Source organism: Caloenas nicobarica, chromosome 6 (genome assembly GCF_036013445.1).
Source record: "Caloenas nicobarica isolate bCalNic1 chromosome 6, bCalNic1.hap1, whole genome shotgun sequence".
In the NCBI taxonomy this organism is placed as follows: Eukaryota; Metazoa; Chordata; class Aves; order Columbiformes; family Columbidae; genus Caloenas; species Caloenas nicobarica.
The window spans coordinates 2,619,889-2,640,735 of NC_088250.1; the positions used below are offsets into that span (position 1 = coordinate 2,619,889).

At 43.8% G+C, this 20,847-nt stretch overlaps 1 protein-coding gene across 1 annotated transcript; it reads right to left on the reverse strand.

The window, feature by feature from the left end:
• Positions 1-15,237: 15,237 nt before the first annotated feature.
• Positions 15,238-20,761, reverse strand: MAIP1 (matrix AAA peptidase interacting protein 1). Its single transcript, XM_065638170.1, has 5 exons — positions 20,271-20,761; positions 18,370-18,441; positions 18,003-18,129; positions 16,832-16,982; positions 15,238-15,335 (listed from the first exon to the last, which is right to left on the reverse strand). The coding sequence occupies exons 1-5, from the start codon at positions 20,577-20,579 to the stop codon at positions 15,257-15,259; spliced, it is 738 nt and encodes a 245-aa protein (XP_065494242.1). The 5' UTR covers positions 20,580-20,761; the 3' UTR covers positions 15,238-15,256.
• Between the last annotated feature and the right edge of the window lie 86 nt (positions 20,762-20,847).

Sequence of the window (20,847 nt, forward strand, 5' to 3'; positions counted from 1 at the left end):
CTTGTCAGGAGAGCCAGGTGATCTCTGGACAGTTTCTACTTAGTCAAACACTATCAACACATTTTTAGGCTGGGATTTACCCAGCCTACTCGCTTTGGCTCAAAGCATTTCCCACCAAGTCCAGAGGAGAAATGTCCCAGCCAACCATAGCCAGACATGCAGCCCATAGGTGGGCAGCAAACGTACCTTCAAACCAGCCTCAGACCTGCTCTAATTTACAGTGGACAAACAGGGATGAGGGAAAGCTTGTTAAAAATCCCAACTGGCTCGGGGGTTATGTGAGCAAAACCAGCTGTGACTTCTTGCCACAAAACCTTCAGCAATCGCAGCCTGGGGTTCTGGCTGTAAAGCCCCAGCACAGCTGTGCTGCCTGTGCAGTCTGTCGAGATTCCCTTAAGTACATTGTTTGCAACTCCAACAAGGACAGGATTGGAAGACCAAAAAAAAAAAAAAAAGACAGGAGCTTGATTTTCTGAACTGCCCAATTATATCCAACCTACTCACAGCACGACTCGCAAACATCTGGGCTTCCCCCTTCCAGCTCACTCCACAACGCGCTCCACCACCGTCCTGAGCTCCCATCACCAACCCGGCTTCGTTTAACTGCTTAGAACAAGGATCCAAAAGAAAAAATTCCCTAGAGGGGGGATTCCTAATTTAGCGAAATCCTGCAGGGGCTCAATAAAATCTGCACTAAAATAAAGCACGCCCTGGAGTTTTGAGGAGGCTGGCAGGGTCTGAGAGAACGCAGGTTCTTCCAAGCTGTCACTGCGCCTCTTTGCAGGGATTCAGCTCTGCGGAAAAATGCAACACTCTGATTTGTGAATCTGATCCAATTTTTTTTAACTGGGCTGCTGTCCAAAGTAACGTATTAAAGAACTTCCTTGATTCAAATTGTTTTCCCATTTCAGCTTTCTGGAAGTGGACTCTCTCCACTGACACAATTTGTTATTTTTGTTATTCACCATTTCCAAAAGTAATGAAATGTTATTCCCTTCAAGGGTGGAGTGGTGGCTTTAAAGCCTGATTCTTCACAACAGTGAATTTATTTTTTCCATTTGCAACCGATCAAATTCTGCGAGCAGAGTGTGAACTTTGTTCAGTTCTCAGTTCACCATCATGCATTCCTGATTAAATCAGTCAATCATTGATGAGAACCTGCAAAGCTCAGAATTTTACTTTAAAAATGCTGTTCCCGGCTGCAGTGGAATCAGTTTTCAGTGCGTTCCAGGACACTGCATTGGAAGTACGGCAGAATTCAGACAGAAGCTTTTTAGTACATTATTTCAGACAAAGCCTCTCACGTCGCTCTCTCTGCCTCTTCTTGGGTGAGACATATCTCCTGGATGATCATCAGACACATATAACTAAGGTGAGTCACCAGCTATCAAGAACAGAAAGAACTAAGCGAGTTGATACGCATAGATCACTTCATAAACCAGACCAGTCTCAAAGGCATTTCTCACTGAGCAGTTACAGAAAATACATCCTGAAGAGTTACGTGTGGCATTTTAGAGCCGACGTAGTATTTATAAAACTCACACCTTCACTCGCACCTTCACTTCACTTCAACCGAACACGATATCAAAGCGCCGAAAACTGGCATATCAATTCTCAATATATCAACTTTTTACAAAAAAAATAAAAAAGGTCTCAAGCCATTAGTCACTTCACGGGAACGACACAAAGCCCTGGATTACATCATTTCAAGACTAAGCCCAGGATCCTCAACTACAGAAGCACACGTCCTTACCGCTTCTATCCAAAGATCAGGGGCTCTGACACATAAAGCTGTTTAGGTATCTACCGAGGCTTCCAAGAGCACCTAGGCAGGTTTGGGACTTAAAGTTGGGTGGAAAAAATTGGATTTTCGAGTACATCTGAAAAATTTGCGAGGCAAGCACCGGCTTCATTCAGTGACCAAGAACTGTGTAATGTCCAATTTAAGGTCTCGCAGGTAAAAGCCAAACCCATGTTGCTGTCCCGAGAAGGCAGCAGACAGTCACACCGGATTTTCCAGCGCAGTCCAGCCCTGTAGAGTCTGAGGGTTAAGCACATACTATTTGGTGCGGAGAAACCCCGTCTGTTGTTCTTCATTGATTTACACAATGTACAACATGGACAGAGCTCATACTGAAGAATAAATACATGCCAGAAAACCCACACTGTTGAGAGAACGTTCCTAGAAGCCCTAGTGTCCCTAGGAAAAAAAGGTCATTCAGCCATGAAATTAAATGCAAAATACATCCAAAATCTCGTATTTACCTAGAAACCTGGAAGGTGTGATCAGAGGCCCCTTTCGGGAGATGGCCTTGCCAAGCAGACTGCTCCTGGTGCTTTAAAGGACACTAATTCAATGTATTGGAGGTTTACGTACCTTCAAAAAAGCCACAATTGAAAGCAGAAAGAAGGAACGCTGGTCTGAAACACTTGGGTTTTTTCTGAAGTCTAGACCTGCAACTCGGCCACCATTTCTCTGCTGTTCGGGAACAGACTGCCTCAGCTTATGGAATTATTGGCTATACTGCTTCTTAGAGGGCTTGTTTAGAGACTGCTTATATATATAGAACTCAGCATAAGTCAGTGTGCTTAGCATAACTTCTGCAAGCTGTGAACCTCTGAACTTTCTGCTTTGTTCAGTAAAAAGGCCTCAGAGTCTCCGAGCTGGAAGATCCAGGAGCTGCGGCCCTGGAGATGAGTGAAGGGCCGGAACGGGTCCGACAGAAGACGGAACAGAAGACGGAACGGAAGAATGTTATTGGCCACTACCAAGAACTTGTCTTCTCCAGCCGTGGGTGCAAAATAGCAACTGAATGTCAGAACTTTACTTGATGGCCACCTGACAACAATGCAGAGATGCAACGAAGAACGGGGAGACCCCAGATTCTCACTTTGCAACTGGCCCCGAGTGCCACTCGGCGGTGGGGGCCTGGACTGGGGGGTGTCATTGTCCCAGGTTTTTTCTGCTGAGGGTCCCTCCTCAGGAGGCACCAGCTCCAGCTGCTCTGTGCTGTGCCTTGGTGAATTATCTATTTCAGAAGAATTTCTGGAATCCATGCCTGAGTGTCTGTTGCAGGAAACCTGGGGAAAAGGAACTTCCCTAACGCTGAGGAGGGTAATACTGTGTTTGCACAGCAAGTTTTGTCAAGAAGAGATAAGCGATGGTTATGCAATACACTGTGAGAGCCCACTCTAATCTACCTGATACCTTTAAAATTGCTTCCTCTGCAGCCAGCTTCTGAGATAGAAACAAACACCGCCACCACGACCACGAGGAAAAAATGCAGCAGCAATAGTTATAGAGACCTGAGGGTTTGCTTGTCCCTCTAAACCCTTCTCTGGCTTTCAAAACTCCTTCCTTGGGAGCACATTTCCTCTGTGTTTTGTGAGGCGGGGGCTCTGCTGCTTGAGAAAGTTCCCTTTACAGAGCGCCGAACGACGAGTTTGGAAGAGTTTTGATTGATAATAGCTTACACATGGCGCTACAGAAAAGGAGTCTATTTTAAGAATCGTTCTTCTCCGAGAAGGGATTTTAAAGAGGCACTGTGTGCTCCAAAATCACTGAGCCTCCTCCCAGAGCCCGTCTCTAGAGCTGCTCTCTGGCTGGGGATGGAACGTACTAGTCTAAAATCGTTATTGCTCACGAACTTCCAGGGACTGGTAAAGTACATTTTATTTCTTGTACTTGGGAGGTTTGGAGAATACGGCAGGACCAGTGTGTAACACGCAATTCTGAAGAGGATTCCTAGAAAACGTTTATGAACTGCTCTCAGGCATATGGATCCACAGCAATAGATATATTTCTTCCACATAAACCCAGAGAAAGGGAAAAACACTTGGTCATTGCTCGAGCCTACTCTTCCTCCCTAGCATTTGAGTTTTTAAAACTTATTTATAATGCATTATTACAAGCAGATGAGTTTTAGTTAAAGACACATTTTTGAAATGTATTTCACCAAATAGCTGGGAGAAGAAGGCGAATGAAACCTTTTTATTAGGATGAGTCTTGAGCTCTTTCTCACTTTTCATCAAGATCTAATCCCAAAACACAATGTAAAGGCATCACGCTGACACATGTTGGTTTTCAGATAAGGAGCACATGTTTCTAATCATAATCAAGGATTCCAGAGATTATTCTTTCAGCAAGTATCAGGCAGGAAGGACATAGCGACCTTGCCACATTTCAACCTGCAGCGAGAGCTGTCTGCCAGCTTACATTTTGCCTACGATTTCTACAATGACGCAGCATTTCCTTTTCTAAACAGTTGCATTGCCTCATGAAACTGTTTCTAATATTATTCACACAGAAGGATGAAATAATCCCTTTCAACTTTAGTGATTACAAAAAATTTCCAAGGTCAAAGTAAGATTATCCTTACCAAATTTTGTGAGAAAAGTATTAGTTTGTAGGTATTTACAAACACTTTTGTAAATGTCTATGGCTGTAAGTCACTTGGAACAAAACAAAAAAACGCAGAGTTTTTTAAACGAATTTTCTCTGAATTAAATATGTTTTCTAGAAATAAATTATCACCATCGCGCAGGTACAAAACCATTTAGTTCAGGGTAACAAGACCACTAACAATTATCTGTCATCCGTGACAGGTCACTCAATAAAGCAGATGATTGTGCTTCTGTTTTCTGGGTATCTGCAGCTTTGTGTAATGGAAGCAATATAAAGAACTTCAAAGTGGCTGGTACGGCAAGAGAACAATGAACCAATTTCCCTTCCTTTAACTGGTTTCTTAATTTTCACACACTGATCGGCAGAGATAAGCATGCAGAGATAAACCTTAAAATATTAGCCAAGTTACATTTTTCCTCTATAATAAGTGCATGCTGATAAGTGAAAAAATGCTACAAGAAAGTTAAGTCGTCTGCTTTACTTACGCCACGAGGCTTTTGACATTGTGACCATCAAACATCAAAGGTTCATAAGATGATTCTTCACTGTGGTGGAAAAGGACGGTGGATATCAAACCAGCAAACTAGGTTACCTATTTTTGGTTAAGCTACTTCAGTGCTTGCATACCTTTTCCTAGCATCAGCATGAATTAGCTACAGGCTAATTCCACAAATACACAAGGCTAAAGTTATCTCTAAGGTACAGCAAAGCTTATTTTGGTCTAAATTAAAACCACCTGAATATTAATACAAAGTAATGAAAGAGTCATGTGCACTTCCATTCATCCAGAGTTTGATATCTTTGAAATCTGAAGTCAAAGACAGTGATTGGTGCCCTCTGCCTGATTCAAATAAATGTTTTATTATGGAAATGAACTTCGCTCAGCTCCTAATGCAAGCAAACGAACAAAACAAGTTAGCATTGGACAGTTCACGATGTTGGCATCACCGTTCATATCTAGAACTACGGACAATCACGCCTCTCAGTCTGAAGTGACGGGTGACTGTGCAGCATTCACGGCAATTGCTTGTACTGGGAACAACAAAAATATTAGGGAAAAGCCTTGGCAGAGAGATAGACTCCAGCTTTGCACCATCATCCTGTGCAATTCATCATGACATTACGAAGGGCAAATACCACGGTGCCTCAGTGCCAGGTCTTACATTTCCAAGGTATTTTCCAGGGTGCCCTTCTGAGCAAGAACACAAGTACCATGTTTTACACGCGTGGCACAAAGATATTTTGCAGATTCAGGGAATATTAAAGGGCCCACCCACAAACTCCTTTCCCCCAATACTTCCAACTCCAGGAATAATGCTTACTAAAAAGGGAATTCATTTCCCTGGAAGGAAACAGGAGTGAGTAAACGCTGCCACCAGGGAGCATTTCATAGGCTGCATGAGCACTCTGGTAAGTTAGGGTGTGCAGACTCACAGAATGGAAATGTGATGCTAAGGAAAAACACATGCTATCCATACAGAAGCAATAAAAACTTTCCAAAACTGGCTTGCAAGATTCTCTTTCTCCTTCAGCCTGAGCCAACGCGGTCTAATTACGGGGAGTCATTTGGGAGAATCATGCAAAAAATAGTCCATTCCTTGCATCTGCTGCCTCACCGTGCGAAGAGCAGGGAGGAGAGACACAGCACGGCTGTTCTGACCCAGTTTACCACAAACCAAACTGGTAGAGGTCAGAAGAGAGTGTGGGTCTGGCATAGCTTGAAACTTCCCATCTCAAACCCCAGGACTGCGCCTGGCGGAGAGCTTCAAACCAACGCTCCCACCCAGGGTTTCTCTGCAACATCCTCCCCATGAGCATCTTAAATGGATAACGCTAAAATTAGTGGCCAGAAAAAAAACCCCTGTGGCTGTCTTGTAGAAATAAAGAAAAAAAAGGAGCTTTTATTTTTTTTAAAGGAATAAATACAAGACAGTAAGACGGCTTTTGAAGAGAGAGACACCAAAGAGATTTACCAACTGCAAGTTCAACTGCAATTAAACCAGTGACACAAGGACCTCCACATAGGTACATTTACTTATTCGGGTAGCCAGGAGCACAGCCCTACAGTCATCAAGGTAACCCCTTCCATCACATTAACTGGTAATAACATTCGTAATAATTCGATCCCAGTTACCTTAAGCCATCCCGAACAAACCATTTTTCAGTTTGGGGCCTGCCTCTTTCAGTCAAATCTCTAGAAGCGGTACCAAATTCCAGGTAACAGGCAAGCTGAGGGTTAGGAATTTATTTTTTAACATTCCCTATATTACTTCAGAATCCTTGTGAATTCCTCCAGCCTTCCACAGATCTAAGTGTATATGCACATGTGAGTAGAGGTGAACTATACAGGTTTTATTCTAGGGCAGGGACTAAACTGCTCAAGAAGGTTTTCTGTTCGTTGAAAAAAAGTGATCCAGTTCCATTGCATAGCCTACTTTTTGTAGAGTGAGAAGTAAATTCTCTGATGATTACAAAAACTGTCTAGAATATTCCAGATAGGTGAATACAAACTGGGTAATTTAAATACAAAGGCACCCTTTTTTTCACGCGCACACACATCAAACATTTTGAGGAGTCGTTTGCCATACAAGAACATCCTCCTGCACTCTGAGCTTCCTACCAGAAAAAGTAACGGTCGGGTGCTGATGTTGCTTATACCCAAGGGACTATTATGAATTTGAGCCTTACGGAAGATGTAGTTTTAGAGAGCAGTGGGGAATTTTGTTAATAGTTATATATAAAATATATATTGAATAGTGAGAGACTGCCAGCGTTCCTGGTGCTTTCAAATTCTCCCGGGTTGGGAGGATTAGAAATTGCTTTCCCTTCCTAAATAGGACTGAAGAAAGCACACAGAGTAAACTACTTATAGTACTTTAAAACCTGCCTTAACCAGAAAAGGTGGAAAGGTTTAAGCCTCAGGTGACAGCAGCTGGTAGAACTGCGTTTAGGTGGCTCTGAGTTACCAAGCGCAGCCTGGACAAGCACACCACCGCCTCCTTAAAGCGGGCACATGTATGAAAAGGAAAAGAGAATCTCAAACGCCAACGCACAGATGACAAGATCTAAGGGCCTCTCTTGCTTTCACAGGCAGGGTTGGTCAGCTAGCTCGTGCATCATCTCCGCCTGCAAACACGAGCAAGCACCGTTATCGGCTCCTCTGATTCTTTCCATGCCTCACGTGGATCCTAAGCCCTATTTCCATGCGAAGGGGGAGCAGCCTCAGCGGCACTGGAAGCTACGCACTCCTGGTCTTCAACGTCACAGGGAAAAGCTTCAAGTAAATATGCCTTTAATGAGCGTACAAGCTCAGAGAGCCCTAACAAAACCAACCAAAAGCAGTCAGATGTCAGAGTTTAGTTTGTTTTACAAATATTAAGGCACTACCATCATTTCTGACTGCTTGCAGTCAGCAATATTGGATCAGATTGCTGACAAAAACTAAGGGGAAAGATTAGTACGTAATGCCAGGATGCCAACAGCTCTGCAGATGATGGTCTGACGTAACCAGATTAATTAGGGGACAGTGTGCTGCCCAAGCACCGGTTCAACCGCAGAGACGAGGCTCCGCAAGGAAGAACCAGCACAATCCTGCAACTCAGTGTTGCAGGGCTGATCACGTACAGAGGCAGAGTATATTACCAAATGATGTCTCACACCTCCACAAAGCTCGTGACTGCTGGAGCAGGCTGGTATCTGAGCAAAGAACCCAATGGCTTCTGAGCAGTCTGTACTCCTTTGAGAGCCTGGTCTAGTTTTTATCACCACTGGCTATTTCGTCTTTTCTCTAAGAGGCACAGCTGTTAATCAGAGAGCTACACAAAGCAGGAATTAACTCCTACTTTCCTTTTCTAGTCTTTTGGGAACAGTCAAGCAGGAGTCTGGGTCAGAGCTTATAAGCTTTAAGGTAAGCTAACGAATACAGGAGAGGGCTTGCAAGAGAGGGAGAGCTGTGCTTCTTCTGTTTTGGCAAGTAGTACAGCAGACAATTGGATTGCTGAACCAAAATCCTCTACGTGTTGCGCTGTAATTCAAGCTCTGCCTCTTCTCATCAATGTTCCACACATGCCTTTCCCCCCAGCCTCATCGTGACTGCCAGGAAGGTTGGACTTTGGCCCTCTGCATATCCCAGTGGACCGCTAAGTAGTAAAGAGAATTATAATGTAGAAAAATAAGCTGCTGATACTCAAGTCTTAAATCAATATTAGAACAGGAAGCTTTAGTCTGGTATATAGGTCAGGGAAGTATTTGAAGCACAGACATGAGGATTCGTGGAGAGAAAAGCAGCAGAGAGCTGCTGTGGGCAGCCAGGCTGTCCCCCCGTACCACCACGGAGGATATTTCACTGCTCCGACCCACGCTAGGGCAGACCAGGTCTGGTTTCACACAAAGCCGGGCTTTGGACGGCGCTCAGCGACGAAAGGCATTGCTCCTGCTCTGTGACAAAGCAACGTGCACAGCACAGGTCGAGAACGTGTTCTGAGTAGTTCTCAAGAAAACTTATCGAACTGGGAAACTGAGGCTCGACTTTATAAAAGGAATGTAAAACTGGAACGATAACGTCTGTAATGTGACAGGCACTCTGGTCATAATTCTCACCAAAAAAACCCCACAAACAACCGAAACCAAAAACCCCCAAACAAAAATTCCTAGAAATCCACAAAACTTAAAAAGCATAACTACGCAATCCGTGGTACTTCTACAGAATATTTGGTAGGACTGGCGCTAGTGCACTCAGCAGCACCTTACACGATGGAGTGCCCAGGCTCTTCTGTGAACCCCAGCCTATCCTGAAGCACCAAAAGGAGCCATTTATAAGACTGAATATGTTTTGAGTTGTCACTAAGTCACTGAAAAGCCCTGGGTACTCAGGCCTTTGTAAAAACAGAGCCATCCCTCAAAACCTTAGGTTTCTGTACCGTACCCTCATGACAAATACACCGAGGGGTCAGCACATGATACGCACGGTTAAGCCCTGGTTGTGAGCTGGTTAAACAGCCATAGAGCCACGAAAATAGGAAGCAGTGGAGTACGCATAGCAGACAGTTGTTGTTTAGGAATTTCATTACACCTGAGAACTAAGCATGAGGAAGGTGAACGAAATGGAAACAACACTTTAAACACCAGGATTATTTTGCCAGCATGTCATGTATTTATATACGCCCTGTGACCCCTCTGAAGTGTTTGTGCCTTATGCCACATGGGGAATTCCCCTGGTGCCTTTTATTTTAAAATCTGCCTAAGGATACCCACACACAGCTCACAGTGCACGGGTTCAGAATTTGGGCAGATCCATCCCAGCACGACATTCGTCACGCAGCAGCTCGCACGCTGTCTCAAGGAATTCCATACCCACAGTCCGCTATGCCTGCGAAGACAAAACAAAATGGGAAGCATTTCGAATCCATCTCTCTTCTCAAGGTCAATACTCCTGTATTCCCAAAGTGACTTTTCTTCCACATTTAGTTGGTGTCGCTCTTGTCTGCATTGGCGGAAATCACCATTAAGAACACTAGGATGGAAGAAGGCATTGAGAATAATGGGATGGGAATTATAAAAAAGCTATTTAAACAAGTGGTAATAAACATGCTACATTTAAATCCCCTCAACACAGTGTTTCCTATTTAGGATCTTTAATCTGCATTTAGGGCCAGACATTCAAATATGCACTGAAAATATAATCCTTCTGGCCAGTTTCTAGTGGGGGGGAAAAAAACCAAAACACACAGACAGAAGACAAGAAAGTGTGGAAAACACAGAAGCAAAAACGAAAACGAGAGCTGTTCCACAAACTAAGGAGCATAAGAAATTAATCTAAGTTAAGCTGCTACAGCAGACGGTAGAACTAATGTGCAAGTGTTTGATGCATACCAGAGAATCTTGCATGAGAAAGGGAATGTGAATAAAATATGACTCAATAAAATAATTCATGCTGAAATGACAGGATTTTAATTATGCGCAACCTCAGCCCTGTGAATATGAATCAGGAAGTACCTGAGGTATTCACGGCCCTGACGACAGAAGTTACAAATTTAGTCAGCCATTTACCTTATGAAACATTATGTTGGATGCAGCATTTGGCAAAAAACCAACCAAACCAACCAAAAAACCAACAATCCAATCAAAACCCACAAAGACCACATATGTAGATGAACTGCAAAGGTGTGGGTGAGGAAAAGGGGAATATGTGGAAGCGCACGTGTGGATTGCAACCCAGTCTTGTTCAGGACTAACCTGGGAACGCAGAGAGCTGGCACACTTGGGGAGGGATGTATATCTGGATAAGAGCACCGAAATAGCTCCCAGATCATTCAGGAAGAAAGCAAGAATGGTAAAACAATTACATATGGTGCTGTTCACAAAGAAAACAGGAAATATCATCCACTTGGGAGAAATAGAGAAGAATACTAAAACAGGCGGCCTGTGCTGAATGCAAACAAGAATTTTTTAAGAGAGATGAGAAAGCGATTCAGAACTCCCCACAACAGCTCTCGCAAACCACAAGGTCCAGCAAAGCAGCTAAGAAGCATGCCAGCAACACTACATATCTAATCTAATCCTTTTAAAATCCATTTCAGGCAGCTGCCCATCCAAGGCAGACCTCTTCATTACTTAATTTCCACCCCAATCAAGCCAGCAGTGGTTAGATGTTCACCTGTTTCATGGTCAATGCCTCGTATGACACAAGTTACCGACTGCACAAATTCATTTGCACTAGCTTGCTCTTCACTTTACACTGCAGTCTCTCAGCATTGTTCCCTCTGAAAGTATACATAAAAATGCCCCAAACCATTATTTATGGTTTATAAAAATTATAAACATCATATTTATATTATATAATAGAAATATTTATATTTTTAGATAACAGATATTATATTAAAATATTATACATTTATATTTATCAGTTCTCCCAGGTCCTCGAGGCAAAGGGCTGCACCCTTGGTGAAATGCCATCTCCTCTGCCAGGCACAACAGCAGAAAATAGGGGACAGGAGACTTACAACACCAAAAAAGGCAGACTTGTCCGTGTGGACAATCCCCTCCTAACAGCCTGAAACGACGGTGATCTGACCTTCCTTACACGTGCGCTTTGCTTTGCTTGCCCTGCTCCTTTCCCTCATTTTATAGATCCTGAGTACCACAGCACCAAGCTCACTATCACGTCTTGTTCTGTCGCAAGAGAGCAAGGAGGAAACGATACGCAAGAGAAACTACGGCATGTCTGATTTTAGCTCATCTCTATTTCTAACACAATAATCACAAAGACAACAAAAAAGTTGCATCCAGCCTCCCATTAAGAACCGTGAGTTTTCCCATCAACTTAAAATAGGAGGACTTTACGTTACGCACCACACCACTAGAAAGGGCAGCACGGGACACGTGAGGGTTTGAAGGGGTACGATCGCTATCGTGACAAACAGTACGACTTCTACTACTAAACAGCCTTCCAGACATAAGATCTGAAAATAATTAACTAAATAATATAATAAATATAATGTAAATATATAAAGGGGGAGTGTCAGGAGGATGGAGCCAGGCTCTTCTGGGTGACAACCAGTGATAGGACAAGGGGCAATGGGTGCAAACTGGAACACAGGAGGTTCCACTGAAAGATGAGAAGAAACTTCTTCATGGTGAGGGTGCCAGAGCCTGGCCCAGGCTGCCCAGGGAGGTTGTGGAGTCTCCTTCTCTGCAGACATTCCAACCCGCCTGGACACCTTCCTGTGTAACCTCATCTGGGTGTTCCTGCTCCGGCGGGGGGATTGCACTGGGTGAGCTTTCGAGGTCCCTTCCAATCCCTGACATTCTGTGATTCTGTGTATTATAACCTGAAGCGAAGGTAAGATCAAGGTAAGATCAAGTTCGAACATGCCTCAAAAACTGGAGAAAGTTGAATGTGCCCCCCGAATTAATCAGACGATGCTGGGGCAGGAGGGAAAGAAACCACAACTGACATGATAAACGTACTTTAAAATACAAATACAAAGCTAAGGTTTGCCACTGTCAGACATTGAGGCACCTGCGTACAGCTCATCTTTCCCCTACTAAGAACACTGATAAATTGCAATTTTAAAATGAATAGGCACTGCAGAGAACACAAGACACTATCTTGATTCAATGAAAGCCAGTAAGAATATCAAGACTCTTTAATAAGACAAGTTTAAATGATTTAAGTAGCACTTAAATGAGAATCAACGCCTCCGCCACTTCATCACTTACTCTCTTATGCTCAATTAACGCCAGTCACTCCCCAGCCACAACACTTGGTGACCAAGGCCATCTGCTGGTGAGCGGGCTGTGCAAATTAACGGGGCTTTTGTCGGCCGCATCTAATTGGCGCTTGTCGAGATTTAGCCACACGCACTGAAATTGTCCAAGCAGATGTTTTCCGTCAAGCATTGTCACTAATTAGTAAACACGACTGCGGTTTTGCACGAACAAATAAATAAATAAAGGCTTCCCAAACTCCACATGAAGAAACACGATTTCACCCAGGAAGAAAGAATAAGAATGTGGCACTTTGCACCTCCATCCCCAGTCCAGACACCTTGTGACCCTAATGTTCTGTGCAACGTGAATCGGAAATATCGGCGTTGCTAATAGAGATACGAATTTTACCCTAAAAATCACTACCAAACCTGGTAACATTGCTTTCAAGACTTACTGGGGTTTGAATGAAGAATTTTGCAGGTTAAAACGGCAAATATTTTAGACAGGTATGTATGGGGATTAACAGGCTGTACACCATATTACAATTGTCATTATTCCCCTGGTTTACAGCTGCAGAAATGGAAATAAAGCACATCCAAACCTTACACGCTGTGATTTCTAAGGTGATGTCTGGGACAAATCAGCAAGAGAATTTGGGAGCGCTAGCGTAGTGTGACACAGAGAACCCAGCATCGTTCTAGTGTTAGCCCTAAAACATGAAGACACTTCTAATAAAACACCTCCTCTTTTAAATTCAGTAACACTTAAAGTAGTATTATGATTTTTAAAGTGTTCGAACGGCGGCACTGGAAATCTTCGAATTACAAGACAATACTCTCCTCCATCTTTGTCTTCATCGGGATGAAGCAAACTTAACCCTTTACTCATCCTTTTTGCCATGAGAATTTGGGACCACCTTTATAGCATATAGAAATGTATTCATTAGGAGCTAGCTTGAAGAACGGCACAGAATTTATGGATGGCAGATAAAAAGGAGGCAAAGCTTCCTGCAAACGTCAAGATCCTCTTCTTGAAGATGCATATCGGTCCACTTCTTCCAGGTTGGGTGTGCGTTTGTTTTGTGGGTTTTTTTGGGGGGAGTGAGGTGGTAGAGTTTCCTTCTGAAGCCAATATTAGACTGTAAATCCAGTTTAATTACACCACATTTATTCACTGTGAAAGCAAACCACTGTCTAGTACAGTAAGCTTTGTAATTTATGTGCCTTTCTGATTTATTTTTGGTGCAATAAGGCCAGGGGTAGTTCTGCATCTGATGGAGGTTTGCAGTCTTAGGGATAATTTTTAAAATTTAGAGGGGAAAAAACCCCCCAGACATCCAACAGCCACCCCAGCCCCTCCAACCGACAAGACAAACACAACTTCAAAAGAACAAAATGGTGCATGTAAATTTCCAATGATATCTTTTTCTTTTTTTTTTTTTAAGCAAAACTGTGTTATCATCAATTTGGAGCATATTTATACCAAGACGCAATTTTATAGCAAAGAAAGAAAAAAAAAAATCTTATTTTAAATACAGAATCTTGTTTCTCCCCTGAAGACAGGGCTCTGTGTCACCATCGAACTTTGCCCAGAGGACAAATTGCAAATTCTCCATTATAAGGGCAGGCTGCTGCAGAGCAAAATACTGTCATTATTTTGCCAAGGTTTGACATAAAAACTTGGTGATGAGCTTTAAACATTATCCTCATTAAATCACTGCATCAAAACAGCTGAACTACGGAAAATGTAATTTATACTTTTCAATCACAACTACTGTGAATCACAGTAATTATACTTATTTTACACTTTCAAAAACACTGCATGAATCTCTACAACACACTTGGGTAGAAAGTTAACTTTGAAGTTGAAATAGGGGATTAAAAAACCCTATTATGATGATGTGTTGATCTCCATATAAAAATCTCAAGCTACTTACATCAGAGATCTCATGTTCCAGAAACAGAGATAATCTGAGGACTGGGAAATTGTTATATTGCAACATCTAATTTTAATGATTTGCTCACTTCTTCAACAAGCATTTCAAAAAAAGGCCTTAATTTAGTTTCACTGTCAGGTCCTCTTTTAAATTTTTTTCTTACTCAAATCCTGTACCGAATACTCGTAACGGCTCTAAATTTCCTAATCTCAAATATATTCAAAAGCAAGTTTACCTCAAAGTGAACTGCTGAGGCTAGACAATCTAAGAAGTCCATCTACCTCTCTCTCATCTTGCATATTATTCAGTTATATATTGTACAGTCCCTAGGGGAAAAAGAAACATATGAAAATAACTCAGAAGGGCCACCAGCCATTAAAGTGCTGTTTTCTACAAGTTGTACCACTTCTTCTCAGAATTGAAGAAGTCGACACACCCGTAATACTGGCCTGTGTGAAACTGCGCTGTGCAAATGCCTTAATTAGTACTAATTAAACTTGTCCTAGCCTGTTCCAGGGAAAAGGCTTTGTTGTCATGCTGCAGCACAGTGTGAGTTTCAGAAACCGTCCTGGGAAATCAGACATACAAAATTCATCCCTCTTTTGGAGGAGAAGGCAGGAAGGGAAAAAGAGAGACCCAAAAGAGACCCTGATATTTGTTACATCAGAACATTTACAACAGTACATAAAATGACTAGAAGGCCTTTATTCTAATAGCCTCGGATGTTCAATTCGTGTAATTGTCCAGTCTGGTTTTGCTCCTTCTGTAAATTCCCTTTGGAACCTGGAAAAGGAAAGACAGTAAGTGAAGAGTTGTTTAAATTTATTTGATCCTTAAAGAGCTACTAACACCAACAAGAAATCATGAAGAAGTATTTTACTTCCAAGTTATTCCTGTAAAAGCTCCTTTGACTCTGATGCTTATGCCCCCAAATGGAAGATCAAAATTAATTCAGTAAGTAAGAAACAAAGAGCACTGATTTCCGAGAGTTTGGGTTCAGATTGCCCAGACAGGCTCAGGCAGCAAAAGTAAAGACCTGGATATCAGGAAGGCACTTGGTTTTCATAGCAGTAACTATGGACATCGCTGCGTGGCAGATCTTAATCTCTAAATAAAGGGTTTAATTCAATGGCATGATATAACTGCATTGTAAAAGGAAATCACATGCTACGCATTCTACCTGAGAATTGCCATTTTTACTGAACTATACTTTAAAAAGTATTATATTTTCAGAAATACATCGAAGATCAAGCTAACAGTGCTGAATCTCCCTGAAAGAAAGTTCCACCGTTGTTAGGCAAATGAAAACATCCACCCCTATTTTCAAAGAGTCTTCCTTGCATAGTCATCAGTGCCCTCCTCCCTGAGCACATCAGTTCCGACCGCTTGTCATCTAAACACCAGTCTGAGCTTCAAGCTGAATATTCATGCTCCCAAGTAACCTGCATATTGTGGACAAAAGCAGTATAAATAACAGCATAAATAACCTCACTGCTCTGCAATTACATGCAAATCCACCCCTGGAAACCGCCTTCTCCAGCACCCAAATACTAATAATATCAGTAACTACAATACTAAGCTTCCAAGGCCTGTAGCATCTTTACCCATCTGGGTTTAGGTTAGCGCTGTAAATAGCAGAAGGAACGCACCCTTGCAAAGATCTCCCTGCTGAGGATTAGGAACAGATATTTAAGGCTTTCCGGGGAGGTTCTTGAGGTTAATGGAGCCTCAGAAGTGTCCAACTCGAAAAACATGCAGAATTGGGCTAAGGGAGGGATCCACAAAAATTCATTCCAGCAAAAAGCACTGGTGTCCTCAGAATGTTTCCTTTATTTCAGAGCTCCTGCTCCTCTAGACCCCGGAGTCTCCCCACTTCAAACGTGGGTGTGGAAGTCATTGACTACACTGCATTTCTCTCATAAAAATCCTCACTATTTCCAGCTTCTGAGAATGTCATTTCCAGTACATTTTGCCAACCGTGCAGATGTTTCTGCACTGCTCTGAGATCACTGCACTAACAGAGACATTATTTACAAGCATTTCTGTGAAAACCCATCTTACTAACATGTGCTTTGAGGGCTTGGATCAGTCGTATGAATCGTCTAAACACCAGATCACGCTTGGATAAGAAGGATGAGAACTAACTTAGTTTAGAATCAAGGTAAATTAAAACACACCAAGTTCTGCAATGACACAGAGTGAATGCTTTCAGTTCCCAAACTGCTTTCCACACAGCTACCCCATGTACATGGACACACGCAAAAAAAAGACAAACTTACTCATAGTTTGCTGTTAAAAGATGTCTTTTTTCTTTCATGCTTTCATCCCCAAACACAATCTGGAAAACTTTGGTTTCACCTGGGACTTCATCAGGTAGGTTAGCGCCGTTCAGGTACCAGAAACGCATCAGGATACTAACAAATTTTCTTCCTGTTGGAAAGAAATCAAAGCATAAGGTGGATCTCGGAGGTCAAATACTCCTATTTGCTATCTAGCATATATTCTAGTGAGATCCTGGAAGGGCAGCTGACTTCAGCCATAAAGAACGCGCGATAGAATAATGAACAATAAAGCTATTTAAAGCCATATTCATGCTGTTTAGCAACAGAAAAATGCATTCCGTAGAAGGGTATGTCCAAGGTGTTTCAGAAAGATGGACTCAATTTGCGCTGCACCACAAGTACGGATTAGGTCCATATTTTGAAACACCCTGTATTTCACCATGAGTGTGGTGTGACATCGTGCATAATCACACCATACGAAGAAAACCTGGTTATCACAAGGCCCAAAGCCAACTGTTGATATTACACAAAAGTATGTAGAGTAGTTGAAGATCAGGAGCAAGTTAAGAGAAAAAAGCATCTCCCTATGTCACTAAACAGGAGAAAAGCTCACCGGGGCTGACAACTTGAAATGCTCATTCAAAGACCCATGGTTAGATTATAAACCATCGCAACTGTGTCTGATAGTGAACGGAGCACATGATGCTGGTATTTTACCAAAAGAAAAACTTGTTCAAGGTTATCACTTAATCAAGAAGTCCTAGAACAAAGTATATTCCACAAAACCAGAACAGAAATGAAAACAGCAAAATTGATTTCATTATCTAGCCTTCACTATTCTTCTTGGACTATATATTTTTGTTGCTGAGGTAACAGCTTTCTGCATATAGTAGAATAATAGTTTTTGAGTGGTTTGAGATCTCTAAGGAATAATAAAAGCTGAAATTACAAAAGAAGAGGAATGAGCAAGACCTAAACAGAAGTCAACACAGTACAAAGTCTTACTAACAATAATCTCTCAGTTTCTGGTTTAAAAGGAAATCAGGGAATTATACACAGATGAACTATAAACAGCAGAACAAGGAACGAGAAACAGTACTCAAAACCACATTTCTAAGGAGAATGCAAGGCTGCCCATTGCTGAAACGTTTTGGAATTCCAAACATACCGTCATCATCATAGTAAATGCGAACATCTCCCTCTGTTGTGTACATGATGGCGTCAATGTCAGCGGCTAAAGCGTCCCTGTGGTTGTCGGGGAGCAAAGAAAGCTTTTCCTTCAGCACCTGGAGCACCTGCATTCACAAAAACTGTTTTCGTGAGCTTTTCATTAGGAAATTGAAGTAGCGAATTAAGTTTCGGGGTTGAAAGTAAACATTAAAAAGCTGCAGGGCAAACAAGTGCCCTGTTCCATATTGTGCTGTTTTTCCCAAGTTAAACGAAACTGACGGTATTTGTAGATAACTACACGTTGGAAACCTGTTAATTCATAATGGGAAAATCAATTGTGAGAATAAGAGGTGGAAAGCACTTACTTCTGCCGACACAAGTTCATCCAGCAGGTCAAGTTTACGCTGAGATAGGAGCTTCGAAACCACCGAAAAGGCCTACCAAAAAAAAAAAGAGAGAAATACACGAACAAATAAGACTAGGTTGGCTTATTTTCTGGACAAATCCATCATTATGTGACAAGCTACCTAAACATTCCGTGATTAAAGATTTCACCGTTTGCAGAGTATATCACCACTGAAATGGAAGCTCTCCAGCATTAAAAAAGTGATTTTGTGAGCTGATAAAAATCTAAGTTTTCTTTTCAGCCTCTCATTTAAAGCACTGAAACTTTTGACAACAAGGAAGTGAATGCATAGCTTAGTTAAAAAAAAAAAAAGCATTACGATAATCTATATAAGTTGATTTTACTCTCTTTATGAGAATTCAAACAGTCTGTGTCTTTCCATGTAAATATTTTTTCCGCTGCCCTTTTCTGAGCTCATCTCCTGGTTTGGGTCAAAACAGAAGCTCCAGTTTATAAAATTTCTTTATAAATCCCGTTCAGTCTCTAAACTTTGGGAAACTCAACAGCTCTTTTCCCCTCAATTTTGCAGGTGTATTTTCATACAGTAACACCTCTACATATTCAAACAGGGCACTTGGGAAATGCTGACAGAGTGTTCAGGACTCTACAGCAAGTAAAAAAAAAAACCTAAACAAAACAAAATACAGGGCAAGGTAAAACAGGTGGTTCTGCACACAGGGCAACTAATTCGGTGTAGGTTTTCTTTGCCTCTCAAATTGATCTTAAGCATTTTAACATTCTGTTCCCTGCTGTCTCGTTCTGAGTTTTGTTTGTTTGTTTTTTAGTTAAATACAACAACTGAAGTTTCACAGCAGGTACCTCTGTAACTTTTACACCATCAGCTTTGAGGTCACTACCTCTCTGACATCTTGTGTTGACAGAGCTTGTTGGTTTCATAAATTTGGAGAAACATACATGCACCAGCTCTCTCATTTTAGCAGAGTCTGCTAAGAGGAGATACATTTCCCCTTAAAGTCTCTAAAACGTCTGGAAGCACCTCTCTTCATACTACTTTGGGGGACGGCTAAACCGGCTCATTTTAATTCTGGAATCTCGGAAAGGGAAACAAGATAAGTCTGAAGAAAAGTACACATCCGATTATTTTCAGTTCCTCCAGAATCACAGGATGGTTTGGGTGGGAAGGCCCTCCCCAGCTCCCCCAGCACCCCCCTGCCATGAGCAGGGACATCTGCACCAGCTCAGGTTGCTCAGAGCCCCGTCCAGCCTGGCCTGGGATGTCTCCAGGGATGGTTCAGCCACCACCTCTCTGGCCAACCTGGGCCAGGCTCTCAGCACCCTCAGGGCCAACAATTCCTTCCTCACTCCAGCCTGAATCTCCCTCCTTTATAGAATCACAGGGTGTCAGGGACTGGAAGGGGCCTCAAAGCTCACCCAGCGCAACCCCCCCGCCGGAGCAGGAACACCCAGATGAGGTTACACAGAAGGTGTCCAGGCGGGTTGGAATGTCTGCAGAGAAGGAGACTCCACAACCTCCCTGGGCAGCCTGGGCCAGGCTCTGGCACCCTCACCGGGAAGAAGTTTCTTCTCATCTTTAAGTGGAACCTCCTGTGTTCCAGTTTGCACCCATTGCCCCTTGTCCTATCACTGGTTGTCACCCAGAAGAGCCTGGCTCCATCCTCCTGACACTCCCCCTTTCCATATTGATCCCCATGAATGAGTCACCCCTCAGTCTCCTCTCCTCCAGCTCCAGAGCCCCAGCTCCTCAGCCTTTCCTCACACGGGAGACGCTCCGCTCCCGTCAGCATCTGTCCCCACGTCTCTCACGGGCCCCACCGAAGCACGGAAAGCGCCCCGCGGCCTCCCGCCGCCTCTCCGCCGCCGCCCCCAGCCCGCCCGCACCTGCCGGGCGCCCCGCGTGAACTCCTCGACGCTGAACTCCTGGTCGAAGTAGAGGCGGATGAGCAGGTAGTAGAAGCGGGTGCGGAGCCAGGCGAGGGGGCTGGTGACCCGCACCACCAGCACTCGCCGCCGCGGCCCCTCTCTCTCCGGGCCGTGCCCGCCGGTGCCGGTGCCGGTGCAGCGGGGCCGGGCCGGGGGCAGCGCCGGGGCCGGGGGGGCGGCGCGGGACGGCGGCGCTAGGACCCGGAGGGCGCCCGGGGCCGCCAGCGCGCGCCACAGCCAACGGGCGGGGGCCGCGCGCAGCGCCATGGCCCGCGCGGTGCGTGTTCCGCCCCCCCACCCCCACCTCAACGCGCCGCCCCGCTCCGTCCGGGGGAAAACGGAGCCGCCGCTGCTGGTTCCCCCGCGGCGGGGCGGCCCCCGGAGACCCCCGGGATCGGCGGTTCTGATGGCGCCGGCTCCGAGGAGCGCGCAGGCACTGGCGGGAGGAGGGAGGGACCCGCTTGTCCCCGGCCGCGCCGGCGGGAGCGGGGGGAACGTTTCTGCGCCGGCGCCGCTTTCCGGGGGAGCGGCGGAC